We start from the raw sequence: 13,981 nt of genomic DNA, 5'->3' as shown, positions 1-13,981 counted from the left end.
AGACTCTGTGCTCTTTAATCCAGGTCAGGTTTATGTCAGCATCTTCCTTCCCGAATTCTGATGCTGCAATGACATAAAGAATAATTGAATCCTAATTTTATACAAATCCGCACCCCCCCCCCAACACACCAAATAGACTAATTAATCTGCTTCATCTTCATTCTAATCTTCTCTCTGCATCTGCATCTTTAATCTCTGTCTCTTATTTCTTATTCATGTGTTTCTCTAACTCCCTTTCCTCTGTCATACATCTTTACCTTCCACCTCTCTCTCTCTCTGTCTCTCTCTGTCTCTTCGTCCCAGGGTGTCCGTGTGTGACGAAGACAAATTGACGCATAATGAGTTCATAGGGGAGTCACGGGTGGCCCTGCGTCGCGTGAAGCCGGACCAAACCAAACACTTTAACATCTGTCTAGAACATCCACCTCCTGTGAGAAGAAACTAGACTACATATGTATATGTGTGTGTGTGTGTGTGTGTGTGTGTGTGTGTGTGTGTGTGTGTGTGTGTGTGTGTGGAGTGAGAGCGAGAGAGAGAGAGAGATTTTTTGTACTTATGAGCGAAAAAGTAAGTAGAAAAATTTGGTTCAGTAAAGATGCAGGGGTAGAAAACAGAGAAGGTGAAATGAGAAGCGAAGCGACAAGGTAGTGAGGCGTTTAAATGTCAGTATTTAGTCGACATGACAACCCACTTCTCTGATGACCACATCAGCGTCTGCTCCACTTTAGTGTCATGGTTTAAAAATGAGAAATTGTTCAACAAATGCTCCCTAAACCTGTCCAGGTGAGACCTGAAAGGGAATTTATTGTTGGAAGCAAACTAAATGGTCAGTGTACTGTAAACTTCCTTCATTTTCTACATTTGCCAACATGTGTTTTTAATATAACAAAATATGTTTGCCTACCACACGCACGCACATATATATGTATATGAATGTGTGTATATACATATATACGTGCATGTGTGTGTGTGTGTTTAAGGCAAACATATTTTTCCTTATAGCCTACAAACAGCTCTTTGCTGAGGCTAAATGTCAGCTGGGTCGTATGTGGAGATGGGAAGAATAGGAGAGAGGAAACAGTGAGAGTGGTGGGGTGGGCCAGTGGAGCGTGAATAGAGCGCGAGAGCAAGTGAGAGAGATGAGAAACAAATGGATTAAAAAATAAAAGTGTTGGAGAGCAGGGGGGCATGTGTGTGTCCGTGTGTGTGTGAAAAGGGTTGGCAGCATGCTGAGTTTTTGTTCTCAGAGGGCTGTTGGTATTAGATTGGCCCTCAGAGGCCGGTGGCCACTCTGTGATCAAACGTTTGCGAAGCCGACGCCGCTGCCCTGTAATTTTCAAAGTGGTTTCATTCTCTATTCTACAGTACATCTATCCGTCCATCTTTAACTCCCCCAACCTACTTGTACAGCCTTCCCTCCCCCTCATTATGAATCTCTCTCTCTTCCCTCTGCCCTCACTGCCTCCAGCTGCCTTCACCAACTGCGATGAGCACAGCCCTGAGAGGAATCTCCTGCTACTTGAGAGAGGTGACCAGCATGCATGACACTGCACTGACCCTCCTTCTGTCTGTCCGTCCATCTGTCAGCTGTCCCCAAGGACTTGAGTGGTGTGGTTCACACACCCAATCTGGTTAAAAAAAAAGATGTGTCCAAAGGCCAGTTAACCCTAAAGATTCACATCATAGGCAAAGTTTCAGGGGAAATTGCAGCGGCGTAAACTGTGGCGACTCAAGCCGGTTGACCCCAGCCGGCTTAAGTTGCCAGAGATAAATGATTCATTGGCTCAGCTACTTACAGAAGAGTAAAATGCCAAGTTTCACAATGTGTCAGACCTCGTGCATTGCGTGTAGTTGCAATCTCAGTGCCTCATGTTGTAAATCTCCGGTCTTAACTGGTCCAAGGATTGAGTATTCATTCTATTGCCTCCATATTCTCCTGAAAAACCACACTCTCAAAACTCCTTTTATGAAAAAAACGTAATAATAATAATAACAATAATAATATTAAATCAAAAAGCGAAGTAAAGACATGATAGATAAATTATTAAAGCGTAAGAGTAGAACTACATTTATTCTTTACCCAACGTTCTCCTATGAACAAGTGCCAATGCCAAACCAGTGTCAAACTGGGCTCTTAGCTCCATCTCCCTTAACCAGTTGGGTTAAGTTCTCCTGCTTTTGATGAAATTAACAGACATTTTTTTGTGGTATTCTGACATTTTACCAGTTTAGTCAGAAAAGTAGAAGTATTAATACAACAGGATGATAATGATGACTTCACAGTGGATCGTTTTCTAAGCCATGCTGATGTTTTCTAAAAACTTGACAGTATTTTTCCCCACTGTGGCACCCATGGGTTCCCATTCATTCCTCACCACTGGGACAATCAATCAGCACAGGCTTCACTTGCCTTATTGATCGCCCTGTATTAAAGGTACCCTGTGGGGGTTTTCTTCAACAACAGCACTTTGGACAAATGTTTTTACAAGAGTGTCTCATTTTGTTTGTGTCTCAAACAAACACACACACACACACACACACACACACACACAAGTGGTGCCATTAGCAGGCCTGCTCATGGTTTCATGCTGACTCACTGTTCGTTGTGGTCACACACCACGTCTAAAACACATAGGAGTAAAAAATATAAGATTTGCTATATGTTCTAAAGCCTCTTTACAAGAAAAGGATTTGATCATTTTCAAACCCAAGAGTCACAACAAGATTAGCTGAAACCTGCAACTACTTGAAACTATTTGCAACTCCTTCCAACTACTTGCGGTGTGGAACCTGCCAGTTTACACCGCTGCAACTGTTCCGTCCCATTGGGAGTCTTTGGTGTAATCTGAGCTTCAGACCACAAGGATGTAAAAAATGACTGTAGAAAACAATAACAATAATTGAATACTAATCAATGTCATTAGTTGAACTAAACGAATAAGGAATCTAAAGAAACCGTTAACCAGCCTCTCCATGTGACACTTCAGAACTCATCGAGATATTGATAAACTGTAGTTGTTATCCATGGAGACAGCTTGGCTGCAGCTTTAATTCCCCAAATGTTCTACCTTGGGACAAAGTATGACTCCAGTGTTCCACTCCACAGGTGTAGGAATTTAGACATCATTTTTCAACAAGGCACCACACCAACACAGTTAACCAACAAAGACAGATGGGAGTATTAACATTTTAAAATAGAGCCTCTGTTTGATCATATCGAAACAGCTCAATGTTGGATTTAAAAAAGATTGCAAAAAAGATGAATTACAAAATAAAACATCTATCACTCTGAGGCAACAAAATAAGAATACAAGGACTAGAAGCCTTGGCACCGCACTAAATAAAACAGATATTCATCAAGCATGACCAAGGTGAATGCATGCAGAAAATAAGAGGAGGCACTTGCTAACACAGCGTGCCCCTGAGCCGATTCAGCTGCGACCATTCGAGGAATTTATCCCTGAAAACAACACTTTGAAAGCCTTTCTAGTAAACAACAACAACGACAAAATCCATTAAGAAAAACAAATGTGTCCCAAAAAAAAATGCATCTGAACTAAATAAAAAGATCTTGACAATTTGTTACCAATTAAGAGGAGTAACATGTGAACGCTGAAGTGTTGTGTTCTCATGACAGATAATTGCTAATACCCAGGCAGGGTCCTGTAACTAGCAATCATTTAGGTACAGATGATTTAGGGCCAATTTCTCTGATCACATTTGAGATACAATGATTGAGGAGCCAAACTACAGGCCCATCTGTTAAAGCAAAATGTCATCTTTTTGGCAAATTAACTTATTTGCAATAATATTAGACCCGGACTAGTAGATAGATCCCTCTCTGCTGTGTGCGTACTGTACTGTAGGAGCGCTGAGACCCGCAGAGACCGGATGAGTGCTAGCTAGCTTAGCACAATACATGGTGGTGATGCACTTTTCTCCGAAACAGAATACTAGGATGAGGAGGTCTAACATGCAGTATGACACGACTGTTTAAAAAGACCAGATAATGTGATTGTAGGATCAGACGCAGGGTCAGAACTACTTTTCCGGCTGGGCGCAGTGGTTTGGCGCAGCACCTTAAAACTTCAAAAGCAACGTCATGAACCCGGAGGCGTGAGAAGTACCCTGTTCCTTCGCTTCAGTAAACATTGATATACCTGGATAAAACAGAACTCAGATCAAAGTCTCCATTCAAAACTCTAATAGTAAAAGTAGACAAAAATTTAAATTAAGTTGACTTAAGTATGAAAAGAAGAAGTACACATTATACATGGTACGTGTGTATTCCAGTGGCTAGAACGCTGACCTCTACAGGTCATATTAAAGTTTTATACGTTCCAGTTGTGCTGCTCTGGTTGTGTCTTCTTGAAGTGGGAAGGCTTCACATTTGAAAGTACATCATCCTCACCTGGTTTTTACACTTTTTTGGGCAAAGTATTTTTCTTCAAAGTAGCTCCTAACCAATGAGTTCAAATAAATGTAGTGCTGAAAAAAGTTAAAAAAAAAAAAAGTCTCCTTAAAAATAAATACACAAGATAACTCGGCATTTTGTTCAATTGCCTTTTGGCGCCTGAACCTTATCTATTTGATGACTTTTTCCAGATGTATGCTAACACTATCCATCATCTAGCATTCATTGTGCTAAGCTAACTAACATTCAGCTTGTTTTATCTCTATTTACAGTGAAGACAAAGGTATCTATCTTTTTGTCTGGAGCAGAAAAACAGCTGCTTCATTGTTGCTCTCCTTATTCAAGCAGCCGATTGTTCCTTTTTTTTCCTCGCCTTGCAAGCCTGCACCCCTGCACAAATGCACCTCTTTCCCATTCATCAGTATTTGATGCCTTTTTGTTTCCCTCTTCCAAGTTGAGTTGTTTTCTATCGACCAGTGAGGGTCTGAGCCATTTTATCAGCAGATACCTTGTGCAAATTACCTTCACTAATTACTCATTCTCAAATCCTCCACCCCCCCCCCCCCCACACACACACACAGGAAGACAAGGAAGGTTACGAACGAGAGAATTAGGTAAAATAAGGAGGCAAAGCTAAAGAGACAATTAGGGACAAGCAGGGAGGAGGAGTGTGAGACATTTGGCATATTGATCACTTACTGTGAGCGCTGCTCTCGCCTGAAGATAAGACTTAATGAGAGATTAAGAGATAGAAAAGAGAAGGGAGACATTTCGTGGAAAATGTGTTTCTGGAGTGATGGTATCCTGCCTGAAATGGCAGTATGGGCAGTAAAACGAGCCCTTTCCTACTGCGAAACAAGCACGTAGCTTCAGTGATGAAAACCCTGCAGGAATATCTTTCCCATCAATCCTTCCACATGCATGTACGGCTGCTGTTGGCTACATTTCTTCACCCTCTGTCGCCGCTTCTTTTCTCTCTTCACCTGTCACGTTGAATCTGCTCTGTTGTTCCTCTTTTTGTCAAGTGCTCTGATGACAGTTTGTCCATGTAAAATACTCCAGCCGGGGACCGCCCTGTTCATGAATATGACTTAAAGGCCCGTGCTTCTGTTTGTCAAACACAGGTCTTTGCCGTCCAACCCCATTGCACTCCTCTTTATTACTTGTTTTCATCGCAGCGCTTTTGTGGCAGACAGGATGAAAGAAATGAAATCGGAGGACAGTGAAGGACAAGGACTGCATGTCAAAGTGACATTCCTTTACTCATGAAAAATTAAATAACACATTCTTCCAATTAGCTAACAGTAAGGTGAAAGAAAGAATGAATTAAAAACCGTGATTTCTCAGCAAGGTTCCAGATGAAGTTTTGGTTGTTTTTGTCCATTTTGGGTCAGACTAGATTAAACATTTCGAAGACATCTGAAACTGTAAAACAAGTGTTGCGTACGCTGTGCAACGACCCAACAACATGCTGTAATAATCACTAAAACCACTAGAGGGCATCGGTCACTGAAACATCAGTACAGGATCTATAAAAACGTTGACCTCTGGCGGTCATAATTCATGAGTTGCTTTTCTTGGGAGAACAATCTTGTGTGCAAGTAGATACACAGTCTCCCAGCGGGAAGAGACGATTTGCTTTGTCAATCACTAATAACCGATAATGTTTATTAAATAAAGTATAACTATCCTCTCAAGTTGAGTTCAGATCTCAACTCGTGCAGCTGAGCTTGGCTAGGTTGGGTTGTCGGGTTTGTATACAGATTTGATTTAAGGTTTTAGGCCTGTTGAGCACTCTAGGTGACGTTACACTATATTTTACCATTTTCTTGTCCCCACATTTTAACAAAGGTGGAATCATTTTTATACCACTGTACTTTTATATCATCTGCTCAGCTGCTTTAGAAAATGCTGCCACGGTCTTGTTTTCAAGGCAGACCCAAACCAGGGGGCAGTACAAACTATATGCCTGATATTGTATATATATAATATATGATATATGTTCATCGGTTAGACGCTGATGCTGTCTGATGTTGTTTGAAGAGCTCATGTGAGCTATTTTGCAATTATAGCCCATATTTCTTAAGTAAAACACCTCAGATAAACCCTCAAAAACAACATGGAAGTCAGCGAATTTCATATCTAAAACTTGTTGCACTAAATTGGGAAGGTCTATTTTCAGTGCAGGACTTCAGTATTAAAAAGACAGACGACATGTTCTCCAGTTTATCTTTTAAATTTGTAATTATTTCTGTTTTGATGTTGTTTTTAAGGTTTATCTGTGCTTTTCTGTTTAAAGAAAAAAAGCTATTAGAGAAGTGAAAATGTGCCAGATGAAAGATGAAAATCTTGCGCTCTGGAATATATTTAATCTACTGAATTTCACATATTCAGAGCAACTTGAAACAGAAACTCTAATATTGTTGTGTTTTCTTTCATCATCAGTATGCTGTAACACAACACATTCCATTATATGTGGCACCCATTTTTCCTTCTGTGGCTTAAGTCACTAATCTGCAGCTACAAATGGAGCTCACACATCCTTTTCTGTTTTTTCCCTCCCCTCTATTTCCATCCATAACCACCCCCTCTGCTTCAGTGGGAGACTGAGCAACAGAGAAGTCTAGAGGAGAGAGGTCGTTTGCTGCTCTGCCTGCAGTACCTTCCCCCGGCCAGCGATGGCGACGTTAAGGGCGAGTCAAAGGACAGAGCTCGGGGTGGACTGTGTGTGGGCGTCAAACGGTGCGCTCACCTGGCAGCTATGGACGTCAATGGCTACTCCGACCCCTATGTCAAAACGTAAGGATGAGCATTCTGTCTGCATGGAAACAAATCGTAGCAATTAGCTGTTTTTGCTACTGAACGTTGGTTAAATCTGCTGAAAATCAGGTCCATTTTCACTACACACAGCACATTTCAGACTGATGGATTGACCTGTCACAGCCCTCATTCCAGAGCAATTTCCCCACGACCCAGCCAGCCTCGGTCTCCCTCCGCACCTATCAAGGCCCATGTGTTGGTTCTTAACTGGCCGTTGGCTCATATTGACCCCATGAATCACCTTGTGTCGCCCGCCACTCATGAGTGATAGATGGCCTGAGTTCACACATCACAGGGTAATAGAGACAGATGATGGTGGCTCCACGCAAGTGGAAGCCATTGTTAAACCTGGTAGTTATTCATCAAAATAATGATGAGTGTGTATTGACAGCCTTCAAACTAGATTGAGAGGCAGTGACATGATCTATGGAGATGGGCGTACTGTATCATGGAGGAGATGCAAGATATTGAGAGCCGGGTGCTATTGTTGGTGTCACAGAGGTCCTCTAGAGTTTCATTACTCGCTGATGAAAGAAAAGCAATACTGTGTTCTATTGTGTGTGTGTGTGTGTGTGTGTGTGTGTGTGTGTGTGTGTGTGTGTGTGTGTGTGTGTGTGTGTGTGTGTGTGTGTGCCGGACCGGAGAGGGCAAGAGTGCCCCTGAGTTGAGTGATGCACTGTGACAGAATCTGAATAAATGAGCCTTAAAATCCCTGTTTGTCTTCACTCTGCTTTCCTGATTGCTGGTTCTGGATTGTCCCTGGAAAGACTAAATCACTAAACAACCAACCTTCTCTCTCTCTCTCTCTCTCTCTCTCCCACACACACACACACTCACGCACACACACACACACACACACATACACACACACTTTTATAAAGAAAGGCAATCCAACATGCTCGCCTCACTTCAGTACACATCTCTCTTCTTTCCCGTCATGCCTTAAGTCTTGGCATCATCCAGACCTACGCATATATCTCTCACACATCCCCAGTAATACATCCTGTGACCTGTTTCATTCGAGATGCATGCTCACATCTTTGCTCTTTGGCAGGAGATTTTCTCCATGATGCTCTGTTGTGTCTGAGAGTGTGTGGGAACATACGCTCTCAGAGCTGTGGGTGGTGGGAGGAAAGCTGAATAGAGATTTAGTTATGCTCCTTCCAGCTGGCTTAAAAATACCCTGAGAATTTAATGACAGCTCGCGAAAAGGCTGCTGAGCTTCTTCAGTCTGTGATTTGTTGGTACAAGAGTCAAACTCAACACCGAGCCAGTTTCATAAATACACAGAAATTGTTCAACATTTAGGAAGTATCACTTTTTTTCCCTTTTTTTTCCTGAGCGTTAAATGAGAACATGGCTTCTTCGCTACGGCAATCAAGCAGTTAGGAGAATTTGTAAGAAGAAAGGAAATTCAATCAAGCTGATCTAGTCTTTTTCTCCTAGACATTACTGAGCTCAATTTAACATCAATACTCCATCCTAATTAAAGTGCTCTTTCTTGTCTGTTACTGCATTGATCTTTATTTGTCTTCAGATAAGATCCAAAAGAAAACTTGATTGGATTATTATGACAGTGCATAATTTCAGAAAATTTGTTTCGGCAATCAAATTCAAGTGAAAGTCTCTGAGCGCTTCTCCCTCTTGTCCTCTAGTTTAGCAGCAAGAACAGTCACCCCTCGCCACATCACTACGTCTACGAGCGCCTGTAAAACTTCCATACTGGCACAAGATTCATTTTAATTTTCAGTTTGAGTTTTGTGCTGTGATCAAGGCGATTCTGAATCTTCAAGTCGATTAATGACGTTCACTGTCACTGCACTCTAGGTTAACTCGGAGGGAGGAAGAGAGATGGAGACGAGTTACAGCAGGCAAATAATCCAAGAGAGACTGTAAAACAGCCGTTGAATTCCGTGTGCTGCTGCAGTCAGAGTGGTACATAAACATATGTCACATTTTGCGTCAGCACACGTAAAATTGTGTGCTTGGTACGTTCTTAACTTTGAGGAGCCATGTTTGATGTTGTAACATCAAGTCGGGGATGTCGGGCCTCTTAAATAATCACTCACTTATTTGGTCATTTCCAAGATCGTTCAATTTTTTTCAACTAAGACTTTGTTTATTTCCTGACTTTCCTTGAAGATAGAACCTAGCTAACCAGTTTAATGTTGCTAAATTAAGACCAACTAAAAATAAGATGAATTAAAGCTTCAAATACTAGACTAACATGCTATTTACTATGCTACAATAGTGTGTGAAAATTGCCCTGGGAATGAATTTGACATGGTTACTATTGTAACACATCCAGTTACCAAGGAGGCTTTCAGGAAGTAGCTTGACAGCCTACTGTGTAGCGCATCCCAAAATATCCATAATACCATTTATGTACACAGAAGTAAAGTGACCAAAGTTTGCATGTTGAATACGTAGTTGTCATGCTTAAATGACTTGGGGCACTGTGGTAAATAAGCTACGCTAAGCTAAAATAAGCAAAGCCAAGTTAAAATCAGTTTCTTAGTTCAGTTTGCTGCTTCTAGCTTGAGGGTTAGCATGCAGGCCTGTTCTATTTCACAAGCATATTTCACAAATATGCAACTAGGCTAGGTTTCAGCAATTTTTTGATTGACCTTTTAGGAAAGACATACTCCACATGTCGAGAAGAAAGCTTGCATCTCTCTGTCATTCTCATTAGCTACCGAGATGAAAGATTTTGCTACGTGCCTGGGATCAGTTAGGGCTGTGGCGCAGTCACTTGAATGTGCCGCTAGCTGTAGAGCTTTACTGTTCCCCCTCTCAGCAGCACTATGACCCGTGCATGACAATGACCTCATGTGATGGTGTCACATTCCTCTGTCAGGTACCTCAAGCCAGACGTTCAGAAGAAATCCAAGCACAAGACTGCGGTTATAAAAAAGACTCTCAACCCAGAATTTAATGAGGTAGATGCTCATGTGTGTGCCTGTGCGTGACTACCAGAGCTGAATGCATATTTGCAGTAGCTGAGTGTTGAGACAGCTCATTTAGACTTCTATAGTTCTCACACACACTAGACTGCATACAAAGTTACGTTGCTCTATACTGAGACAACCAATTACAATTTGCATATTTATTATCTACTGCCTCATTAGTGAGCGTTATAAAGATGTAACAAAGAAAGCTGTTGGTATCATTGCATGACCTTCCTCTTTGTTTCCACCCAGGAGTTCTTTTATGAAATCTCCTTCTCAGAGTTAGCCACCAAGACGTTAGAGGTCACGGTGTGGGACTACGACCTGGGAAAGTCGAATGACTTCATAGGTGAGTTGACTTCACACTCCAGCGTCTGGAAAATATTTCCCGCTGTGACCTCCTGTGAATAAGTGGATCACTGATTAGCTGGCTGATAGCACCTGGGTGAGAGTAATTTGCCAGGTTTACTGTCAAAATGGGTGAAAATTAGGTTTATATTGTACTGCACTTGCTTTTAGGGCCGCAGTAAGTAATTACATTAATTGATCTTCATTTCTAACACCCTTTCACTACTTCTGCTTCTCTTGTATCATATTAAAGATATTTGTTTAGAGTAGAAAAGCGCGTGCGCGCGCACACACACACACACACACACACACACACACACACACACACACACACACACACACGCCACATAATCCAAGATTACAAAAAATGTAATTTCAGCCAATGTATTGGTCTAAAAAGTTGATTAAATTATATATATATATATATATATATATATATATATACTTAAAGATATTGCTTCGTCCTTTATTTTGCATTAAATGTGCCATATGATCCATCCATCCATCCATCCATTTTCTTCAGCTTATCCTGTTCAGGGTCGCGGGGGGGGCTGGAGCCTATCCCAGCAGCCTGCGGGCGAGAGGCAGGGTTCACCCTGGACAGGTCGCCAGTCCATCACAGGACCAACACATAGAGACAGACAACCATTCACACTCACAGTCACACCTACGGTCAATTTAGAGTATCAATCAGCCTTGTCCCCTCTTGATGTCTTTGGACTGTGGGAGGAAGCTGGAGTACCAGAGAGAACCCACACAGGAACAGGGAGAACATGCAGACTCACACAGAAAGATGCTTCTCCAATTCGGGCTCGATCCCGAAAACTTCTTGCTGTGAGGCGACATTGCTGACCACTGCACCATCATGCTCCCATGTGCTATATGATACTTTATTTAAAAAAAAAATCTATATATAAATTAGAATTATCAGCTAAATGTGAATTTTTGTTGTTTAACAGTTTTGATGTAATGTCAAAGAAATATATATATTTTAGTTGAAGATGTGTCTGCTGAAGTTAGCCTGTTCACTAGCGAGTCCCAGTACTTCCCGTCTTGTAGTACTGCTTTGTACCCCAAGAGGTGATAGTGAGCCAGAGGATGATGAAGAATATGAAGAATATAAACAAGCTTACTGACCTTGTTTGGGCAATATAAAGTGAAGGTTAAGTTAATTTGTGGTTTCCTGCTGTAGAAACATGGCACGAAAGCAAATGTTTGGTGGCTCCCTAATGTGGCCATTCCCATCATTCATTATGCTAAGCTAACTTGTGGTCAGCTGGTCTCCGCACCCAGAGGAGAGACGGATATCTATTTTCTTGACTGGCTCTGGAAAGGATGACAAATATGATCCCCCAAAAAGTTGCTGTTTTCCTTTAAAAGTGCAGATAACCTAAAATGACGGCTGCACTATAGCTAAGCGTAAGGACTGTCACGTAGCTATGTTCTTCTTTTCATCTGAGTCCGACATAATCCAACATGGTGCCATTAGGGGTACCGCCAACAAATAACCTTGCAAATATTTAAAAGAATCCCCTCCTAATTTAAAGTCAGGCGCATCTTGACATCGTGAACCATCTCAGAGGACTACTTCCCAGTGTCAGCCTCATATCTGCCCTCTATTTTGTTTGCTTTAAACACCTGGGCGATTCTTACAGATGGTATCTTTAAAAACAAACTACATTTTAAAGTTGTTTAATTTTCTGCTGTAGCTTGAGAAAGATAAGAAAATTAAATGCTAGGATTTTGCGACCAAACAAAAGAGTGCACCCAAGAGTTTTTGTGCAGGCATATTCTTGCTTGTTCAAAAAATACAGTTCTCCACATCCCCCTTCCTCTCCAGTTGGGCTGATGTTTTTATGTTTATCCAGGTGGTGTTTCCCTAGGGTGCCACTCACAAGGAGAAACCCTGCAGCACTGGATAGACTGTCTGAAGAACAAGGGGAAGAAAGTGGAGCGCTGGCACACGCTGACCAACGAGCTGCCTGGATCTACGCTGCAGGAATGACCTGCACCTCCACTACTGGACTGACACTGGAGAGACTGGGGACGAGAGATCGCATGCGCTGAGGATTTCCTGCATGACTATAAAGGATTCTACTTGCTTTGTGTCAAAAATGAGCTCATAATTCATACAAATAAACCCAAAGGTGTCTTATTCAGATAGCCATACTTTAACGTCCAATCGAAATATGTCTCATGCAAATCCGCTGTCCACAAAGGAAAAGGCTGGATTTTCATAATCATATTCATAGGGATCATGTCCTTTTTATGGATGGGAAACTAATCTAAATGCTCATCTGCACTGGCCCGAACTGATCAGATCTCAATCAACAAGAAAAATTGAAATCGTGCAAGAAAATATAATGGGGGAGAAAGTCTCATTATTCTGTAGTTCAGCGGTCATGTCATCATGTCAGGGTTGTTTGCTCTTATTAAATCTGGCCTGTTATTTTCATTTACTGATGACATTAAAGATGCGCCATTCTACACCCTTCCGCCCCCCAAAAAACACACACACACACACACACACACACACTCACCCCGTGTTTGGCCTCGTGCTTCAGAGGATTCTCGAGTGGACCTAATACTTTCAGACATTTCCAATCTATTGATCTGATTGTCACTGGATTGCCTGCAGACAGCACAACCTAATAAGATAATCAGTTCTTCCATGTTAATGGTTCGTATCAGTTATTTGCATGTTTGGTGTTGTTGAGGCAAACTAAGAGACTCTGCTGCTGCTGCGGCTGCAGAATGAGCAGTTTATCATTGTGTTGTCCCTGATTCCCCTGAGATCTTACTCTCAGATTACCTACAAGGATTTATTTTCAGTTCCATTTTATTCTTGAGTTGTTGTTTGATGTATCAGCTTGAATATTACTGTCAATTCCTGTTTATGATTTGCTTTCACAATCCCTCATTTATATGAGCAAGAACAGGTTGTTTTCAGGAGGGTTGTCTATATTCTGACACGGTAGATGCAATGTTTTGAACCGAATTACAAATGTGGATGGCGTAGCGAGCACAGAGAACTCTCCGTGTGTTATTTATGGGTTACAGGAGCAGCCGCTGTTGTCTGTCCTCGGTCACATGTGGTAAAAATGGCATGAAAACAGTGGCGTTCATATGTAAATACATTGTGTTTTTTCTTGCTTTGGTTGTTTGTCTTCTGAAAGTTAAAGTGTGCATGGTTATTTTTTGCCCCATAAAGCGTTCATATCGATTTATTATGTGCATTCCTGGATCGATATTATATTTCCAAAGAGGCCTCTTTGAATCTCTGGCGTTTACGGTGATCCAATAAAGCCAATACTGCCATCTAGCCTTCAGGATGTGCAATTGCAGATTTGTCTGTGACAGTGACGTGGCAGACGTGATCTGCTGGTGTGTCCATGGAGGAAATTACAGTTTAAGCTGCAGTGTGAACCTTTTACATACAAATAAATGTTCC

General features: G+C 41.6%; 1 protein-coding gene across 2 annotated transcripts in view; it reads left to right on the top strand.

Annotated features, from left to right (window-relative positions):
• LOC147239601 (double C2-like domain-containing protein alpha) overlaps positions 1 to 13,981 on the top strand; it is a 24,861-nt gene extending 10,880 nt beyond the window's left edge. For both annotated transcript variants that reach the window (XM_086194685.1, XM_086194683.1), the window contains 6 exons: positions 304 to 430; positions 1,469 to 1,528; positions 7,014 to 7,213; positions 10,092 to 10,173; positions 10,435 to 10,531; positions 12,399 to 13,981. In XM_086194685.1, the coding sequence (XP_086050811.1) occupies positions 304 to 430; positions 1,469 to 1,528; positions 7,014 to 7,213; positions 10,092 to 10,173; positions 10,435 to 10,531; positions 12,399 to 12,535 (703 nt within the window). In that variant the 3' untranslated portion in view covers positions 12,536 to 13,981. The remainder of the gene's footprint in view (positions 1 to 303; positions 431 to 1,468; positions 1,529 to 7,013; positions 7,214 to 10,091; positions 10,174 to 10,434; positions 10,532 to 12,398) is intronic.

The sequence above is a fragment of the Aulostomus chinensis genome, chromosome 23 (genome assembly GCF_037954235.1).
Source record: "Aulostomus chinensis isolate RoL2024-O1b breed Wild chromosome 23, RoL_Achi_v1.0, whole genome shotgun sequence".
Classification (NCBI taxonomy): domain Eukaryota; kingdom Metazoa; phylum Chordata; class Actinopteri; order Syngnathiformes; family Aulostomidae; genus Aulostomus; species Aulostomus chinensis.
Note: the sequence above shows the minus strand (reverse complement) of the source record. Positions and strands in the feature narration are given on the sequence as shown.